The sequence below is a fragment of the Corapipo altera genome, unplaced genomic scaffold (assembly GCF_003945725.1).
Source record: "Corapipo altera isolate COAL_440 unplaced genomic scaffold, ASM394572v1 61374, whole genome shotgun sequence".
NCBI classification, from domain to species: domain Eukaryota; kingdom Metazoa; phylum Chordata; class Aves; order Passeriformes; family Pipridae; genus Corapipo; species Corapipo altera.
This window is the reverse complement of record NW_020885361.1, coordinates 1926-9079: the sequence shown is the minus strand read 5'-3', so window position 1 is coordinate 9079 and position 7154 is coordinate 1926. Positions and strand designations below refer to the sequence as shown.

Below are 7154 nucleotides of genomic sequence, written 5' to 3'. Positions count from 1 at the left end.
GTGGGTGCCCTGGGTGTGGGATGGGTGCTGGAGTGTGGGGTGGGTGCTGTGAGCCTGGAGTGGGTGCTGTGAGCCTGCTGAGGGTGCTACCAGGCTGGCAAAGGCGCTGTGAGCATGGCACGGGTAGTCCTCACCCGGAGAGGGTGGTGTGAGCCTGGAGTGGGTGCTGCCAGCCTGACACAGGTGTTGTGGGCACGCTCTGGGTGCTCTGGGTGTTCCATGGGTGCTGTGGGTGTTCCGTGGGTGCTGTGCCCACGCTGTGGGTGCCGCGAGCCCAGCACCAGCGCTGTGGCTGGACACGGGGCGCTGCGAGCCTGGCACGGGTGTTCTGAGCCTGGCACCGGAGCTGCAGGGCTGGCACCAGCGCTGCGAGCCTGGCGTGGGCACCGGCAGGCTGGCAGGGGCGCTGCGAGGCTGGCAGGAGCGCTGGGAAGCTTGGCAGGGGCGCCGGAGCCTGGCGTGGCCCCTCGGCCCCCCGGGGCAGCTCCTCCCTCGCCGGTGGTGCCAGTCGGCTGCGAACCCCCCGTGGCCGTGGCCGTGGCCTCTGGCCGGACCCACCCCCGCCGGGTGACTCAGCCCGGGAGGCTTTTCCTTATATAACGCGGCGGCTCCCGCGGCTCCCACGGGAGCAGCCCCTGCCCAGGGAGCAGCCCCTGCCTCAGTTTCCCCGCCCGGGGTGTCACTGTCACCGCTGCCACCGCCGCTGCCACCGCTGCCATGTGGATGGTGTCCCCGCCGGTCGGTAAGTGCCACCCTCGCCCCGCTCGGCCCCTCGGCAAGGCGCCCCCTCCCCACCCCAAAAATCAGCTTTTTTTGGAGGGGTTAGTAGTAAAATTAGGGTAAAAACGGGAACCAGCGCCAAAAAATAGGTGGGTTTTGCGCTTCCCCCTTTTCCCCGTGCCCGGAGGGGCGAGACGCCCGCGGGGGCACAACATCCCCCGGAACACATATGGGATCACCTGGGGAGAACCAAAATCCCCTGGTTTTCCCCCAAAAGGGGGAATAAAAGCAGCGGGAGCAGCGCCGGAGCTCAGGGATTCCCTCCCTCCCTCCCCAGCACTTTGATTTTGGGGTGAGAAACGCCAGGAACGGGCAAGTTCAGGTGGCACAGCAGTGCCCGGGGGCTTGCGCCACTCACGGGAACATTCCCGAGGCTGGGAAAGGCAGGGATGGGGCACAGCAAACCCCGAACTCGCCGGGTTTTTCCCCGTTTTGAAGACCACGAAGCACCGAATTCGGGGATAAAAGCGGGGCGGCAGCGCCCAGTCAGACCTCCCGCCCCCCCCAAAAAAATTCCCTGGCTCCGGGAAAGCCGTGGATCGGGAGGGATTTTCCCGGCTCAGCTCTGCCGGCGGCTCCGGGCGCGGTGTCCAAAGGTCGCTCGTGTTCCGCGGCGGCTCCGGAGCCAGCGACCCCTGACTCCAGAGACATCCCCCCGGCCTTTCTGCTTCCCACACCTCCCGAACATCCCCCAGAGCCTTCCTGCTTTCCACACCTGGGGAGCTGTTAGGGGAGCATTCCCGTGATGAGCCCGGGTGGGCTCTGAGGGGCTCTGAGAGGCTCTAAAGGGGCTCTGAGGGGCTCTGAGAGGCTCTAAAGGGGCTCTGAGGAGCTCTAAAGGGGCTCTGAGGGGCTCTGAGGGGGCTCAGAGGGGCTCTGAGCGTCTCTAAAGGTCTTTGAGTGGTCTCTGAGTGGTCTCTGAGTGGTCTCTGAGGGGCTCTAAGGGGGTTCAGAGGGGCTCTGAGGGGTCTTTGAGGAGCTCTGAGGAGGTTTTGAGAGGTTTTAAGGGGCTCTGAGGGGTCTCTGAGGGACTCTAAGAGGCTCTGAGGGATCTCTGAAGGACTCTGAGGGGTCTCTGAGGGGATTCTAAGGGTCTCTGAGGAGCTCTGAGGGGCTCTGAGGGGCCTCTAAAGGTCTCTGAGGGGCTGGGGGGGGGGTTGTTTTGCTCTGACGTGCTGTTTTCTTTCAGATGAAGGATCTTCCTGGCTTTGGGACACGGCAAAGGCGGGGGGCACAGCACAGGACCCTTAAATTCTTTCCCTAAAGCTTAGCCCGATAGGTATTTAAGATCCATACAGAGCTTAAAACCGGGGTTGGCTTTTTAGTCTAAGCTTGGGTTTGGCTTAATTTCCTTCGTTTCATTCATTTTTTTCGCCGTTCTTTGCTCGGTTTCTTCGCCTTCTTTTTTTTTTTTTTTTTTTTTTTGGCCTCTTTTCTCCCATTTTTTTGGGGGAGGGCAGCACCAAATAAATCCTCCCCCCTCCCCCCCCCTGCTGCTTCTTTTTGGGGGATTTTGGTTTGAGGAGGGGGGAGCCCCGGCACCAAGTTGGTTTTTTTTTTTGGGGGGGGGGAGGGGGACCGAAGCCTCTCTTTTGGTTGGAACACGCCGGGGGGGTTTGTAGGTGTTTTCCAGGCCACCAAAAAGCTGGTGCTGAGCGAGCGGGAGGGGCGGGAGCGGGCGCTGGAATTCCTGAGGAAAAACGCCGCCAACGGGCTCTCCGTGGCAAACCTGCTGGCCGGGCTCTCCTCCATCCTCTGCAGCGTCAACAGGTGCGGGAAAAGGGGGGAAAATCGGGGGGAAAGGGGGAAAAAGGGGAGTTGGGAAGCGGGGGAGCGTCGGTGTCTCTGTGGTTGGGAGGCTCCGGCTGCTGCGGGATTGATACAGGGGGAAAAGGGGGAATGGGGTGGGAAAGGGGGAATGGGGTGGGAAAAAGGGGGGGAAGGGAAGGAAAAGGGGAAAAGAGGGAAAAGGGGGAAAGGCTGTGGAAAGGGGCAGAAAGGGGTGAAAAAGAGGGAATAGGGGTGGGAAAAGTGGGAAATGGGGTGGAAAAGGAGGCATGGGGTGGAAAAAGGGGAATGAGGTGGAAAAAGGGAGAATGGAGTGGAAAAAAGGGGAAAATGGGATGGAAAAGGGGGAGTGGGGTGGGAAAAGGGGGAATGGGGTGGGAAAAGGGGGAATGGGATGAGAAAAAGGGGGAATGGGGTGGAAAAGGGGGGGAAGGGAAGGAAAAGAGGGAAAAGGGGGAAAGGCTATGGAAAGGGGCAGAAAGGGGTGAAAAAGAGGGAAATGGAGTGGGAAAAGGGGGAAATGGGGTGAAAAAGGAGGCATGGGGCAGAAAAAGGGGAATGAGGTGGAAAAAGGGAGACTGGAGTGGAAAAAAGGGGGAAATGGGGAGGAAAAGGGGGAAAGAGGGAAAAGGGGAAAAGGCTGTGGAAAGGGGTAGAAAGGGGTGAAAAAGAGGGAAATGGGGTGGGAAAAGGGGGAAATGGGGTGGGAAAGGGAAAGAGGGTAAAAAAGGTGGGGGAAAGGGGTGAAAAAAGGATAAATGGAGTGGGAAAAGGGTGAAAAAAGGATAAATGGACTGGGAAAGGGGAAAAGGGGGTGAAAAAAGAGGGAAATGGGGTGAAAAATGGGGTTGATAAGTGGGGATCACACTTGTTTTGCTGGGAAAAGGGTAAATGGGTTGAAAAAGGGGGGTGAAAATCAGGGATCCTCCCTGTTTTGCTGGAAAATGTGGGAAATGGGGTGAAAAAATGCGGTTGAAAAGTGGGATCAGCCCAATTTTTCTGGAAAAAAGGTGAAATAGAGCAAAAGAGGGGGATGAAAATGGGGGTCATCCTGGTTTTGCTCTTTTCTGTGGCCAGTGTGGCCACTGGGATCTGCTCCAGCCTCAATAGGTGGGGAAAAAAGAGGGAAATGGGGTGAAAAAGGGAGAAATGGGGGGAAAGGAGGGAAATGGGGAGAAAAGGGATCTGAGAAGTGGGGGGACACCCTGGTTTTGCTGGAAAAAGGGGGGGAAAAGTGGTGGGGAAGGGGTTTGGGTGCACCCTGGTTTGGCTCCCTCTGTGATTGGAGTCTCCCCTAGGTAGGGAAAAAAGGGGGAGATGGGGTGAAAGAGTGGGAAAATGGAGTCAAAAAGAGGGAAAATGGAGTTAAAAGAGGGGAAATGGGGTTAAAAAAGGGAGAAACAGGGTGAAAAAGTGGGTTGCAAAGAGGGGTCACCCCAGTTTTACTCTGTGCCAAACCTGGTGGGTGAGCTCTGCTCCAGCCTTCATTGGGGGGGGGGGGGAATGAGGTAAAAAAGGGGGAAATCGGGTCAAAAGGGGAGAAATTGGGTGAAAAAGGGGGAAATGGGGTAAAAAAAAAAGGAGAAATAGAGTGAAAAATTGGGGGCCACTCCAGTTTTACTCTGTGCCCAAGCTGGTAGGGAGGCTCTGCTCTTGCCTGAACAGGTGGGGGAGAAGGGGAAATGGGGGGAAAGAGTGGGCAATGAGTGAAAAAGGGGGAAAATTGGGGGAAAAAAAGGGGTAAAGGGGAGAAATGGGGTAAAAAGAGGGGAAATGGGGTCAAAAAGGGGTGAAATAGAGTGAAAAAGCGGGTTGCAAAGAGGGGTCACCCCAGTTTTACTCTGTGCCCAAGCTGGTGGTCGGGCTCTGGTGTCACCCTCCACAGGTGGAGGGGGGAAAAGGGGCAAAAAAAAAAGGGGATGTGGGGTGAGAAGGGGGCTGCAAAGTGGGGTTCCCCCCGTGTTCCCCCTCCCCAGGCAGTACCAGCTCTCCTGCTGGCTGCTCCTGCTGGGATTCCTGCTGGATTTGGCCGACGGGGCCGTGGCCCGGCAGCTCGACGCCTGCTCGGCACTGGGTGAGTGTGACCCCCTTGCCCCTTGGGGGGCACCCCGGGGGTCTCCCGTGCCCGGGGCTCGCCTGGCACCTGCCCCTCGCTGCCCCACAGGTGCCAAGCTGGATGACTTTGCGGATTTTACCACCTTCGGGCTGGGCACGGCCCTGCTGCTGCAGCCCCAGGGGGTGCTGGGGGGGCTGCTGGCACTCGCCTACGTCCTGGCCGTGTTCGCCCGGCTCTGCTTCTTCTCCAGCGGTAAGGGCAGCCCTGGGGGCTCACAGGAGGGGGGAAAAGGGCAAAAAAAGGGGAAATGGGGAGAAAAAGGGGAGGTCATGGTGGTTTTTTGGACAAAAAAGGCGAAATAGGGCAAAAAACCAGGACGGAAAACGGGGTCGCGCCGGTGGCCGAGCTGGGGGCTGGGATGTGTTTTGCCTTCAAAAGGTGGGGGGAAAAAGAGGAGAGTGGGGTAAAAAATGGGGAAATGGGGTCAAAAGGGGAGAAGTGGAGAGAAGAAGTGGAGGTCACGGTGGTTTTGCTGAGAAAAAAGGTGAAATAAGACAAAAAAAGTGAGGTGGAAAGTCACCCTGGTTTGATGCGTGTGGTCAAGCTGGTGGGTGAGCTCTGCTCCAGCCTCAGTGGGTGGGGGAAAAACGGGAAAGAGAGGGGGAAATGGGGTACAAGAAGGAGAAATGGGGAAAAAAGGGGGAGGTCACAGCAGTTTTGCTGGAAAAAAGGTGAAATAGGGTGAAAAAACTGGCATGGAAAGTGGGGTTGCACTGTTTTGGCTCTGTGGCCAAGCTGGGGGTTGGGATTTGTTTTGCCCCCAAAGGAGGGGGGGAAAGGAGCAAATGGGGGAAAAGGGGGAAAATGGAGTGAAAAAGGAGGCTGAGGAATGGGGGACACCCTGGGTTTTGCTGGAAATAGGGGGGAAAGGGGAAAAAAAGGGGGATACCACAGTTTTATTCTCTCTGTGTGGCCAACCTGGTGGTCGGGCTCTGCTCCGGCCTCAATGGGTGAGAGAAGGAGGAGGAAATGGGGTGAAAGAGGGAGAAATGGGGTGAAAAAGGGAGAAATGGGATGAAAAAGGGGGAAATGGGGTGAAAAAGGGGGAAATGGGGTAAGAAATGGGTGAAAAAGGGGGAAATGGGGTCAAAAACAGAGAAATGGGGTGAAAAAGGGAGAAATGGGGTGAAAAGGGGGGCTGAGGAGTGGGGGACACCCTGGGGTTGCTGGCAGTGGGGTGCAAAGGGGCTCCCCCCGGTCTGGCTCTGTGGCCAAGCTGGCGGGTGGGCTCTGCTTTGCCCTCAATAAATGGGGGGAAAGGGTTTCTTTGGGGTTTCCCCCCCAAACTGAAGCCGTGGCTCCCCCCAGGGATCCCCTTCACCTACCGGGGCCTGCCCTGCCCCTACCCCTCGGCCCTGCTGGCCAGCACCTTCCTGCTCTCGGGGGGCCACCTGGCCCTGCTGCGGGTGGCCGCGGCCGCGATGATCCTGGGCATGACCGACTGCGGCTCCTACCCCCACGACAGGGTGCTCGAGTCCCAGCGCTGGAAGAAGCTGGTTTATGCCGGAGGTAAGGCCGGGATGGAGCCCTTCCCGGGCCGGGGAGGGAAGGGCAGATCCCCAAGGATTGTCCCCTCCGCAGGGGTGGCGGTCGTGCTGCTGGCGCCGGCGGCGGTGGCCGCGGTTTATTGCCTGGCCTGGGCCACGTCCTACATCGTCTTCCCCTCCGCCCTGTGGAGCTGCAAGGCTTGAGCCCCGCCTAGAGACCAGTAAAGCCTGGCTTAGCTTTGTGATGCTTTGTGAGCCTTTGGTTTTCCGGCTGGAAGCGGGAGGCGGGTCGGGGAAAAAAAGGAGGGGATTGGGCAGCGGGAAAGGATCGGGTCTGGGAGGGTGAGGGGACCCTGATCCCACCCCACGGCTGCAGCAGGGACCTGGGGATGTGTGGGAAACAGGGAATTTAGGGACTGCCCCCACAAAGCCTTGGAAATAGGATTTTAGGGATCAACCCCACAAGAGACCCCACAAACCTCTGGGAAAGGGGGAGTTGGGGACTGCCCCCACAAAGCCTTGGAAATAGGATTTTAGGGATCAACCCCACAAACCTCTGGGAAAGGGGGAGTTGAGGATTGCCCCCACAAAGCCTTGGAAATAGGATTTTAGGGATCAACCCCACGAACCTCTGGGAAAGGGGGAGTTGGGGATTGCCCCCACAAAGCTTTGGAAGCAGGGAGTTCAGGGATTGCCCCTGCAAGGATCCCACAAACCCTGGGGAAACAAGGTTGATCTTAGGGATCAACCCCACAAGAGACCCACAAACCCTGGGGAAATGGGAAGTTTAGGGATCAAACTCCACAGGAGACCTCCAAATCCTTGGGAAACAGGGAATTTAGGGATCAACCCCACAAGAGACTCCCAAATCCTTGGGAAACGGGGAATTTAGGGATTGCCCCCACAAATTCTTGGAAACAGACCCCACAAGAGAACTCTGAATCCTTTGGGGAAAAGAGGGAGGTGGGATTTGATCCCAAGGG

The 7154-nt window shown here is 57.9% G+C and overlaps 1 protein-coding gene across 1 annotated transcript; it reads left to right on the top strand.

The window, feature by feature from the left end:
• Window positions 1–537: 537 nt before the first annotated feature.
• On the top strand, window positions 538–6418 carry TMEM269 (transmembrane protein 269). Its single transcript, XM_027631568.1, has 6 exons — window positions 538–742; window positions 2403–2550; window positions 4545–4642; window positions 4733–4876; window positions 5993–6193; window positions 6266–6418. The coding sequence occupies exons 1-6, from the start codon at window positions 718–720 to the stop codon at window positions 6373–6375; spliced, it is 726 nt and encodes a 241-aa protein (XP_027487369.1). The 5' UTR covers window positions 538–717; the 3' UTR covers window positions 6376–6418.
• Window positions 6419–7154: the final 736 nt, after the last annotated feature.

What these genes read in the sequence shown, in the direction of transcription:
- TMEM269 (XM_027631568.1), top strand. Translation starts at nt 718, where the DNA reads ATGTGGATGGTGTCCCCGCCGGTCG. An exon ending in GATGGTGTCCCCGCCGGTCG is followed by an intron (nt 743 to 2,402) that starts GTAAGTGCCACC and finishes GGGGGTTTGTAG; the next exon opens with GTGTTTTCCAGGCCACCAAA. An exon ending in CGACGCCTGCTCGGCACTGG is followed by an intron (nt 4,643 to 4,732) that starts GTGAGTGTGACC and finishes GCTGCCCCACAG; the next exon opens with GTGCCAAGCTGGATGACTTT.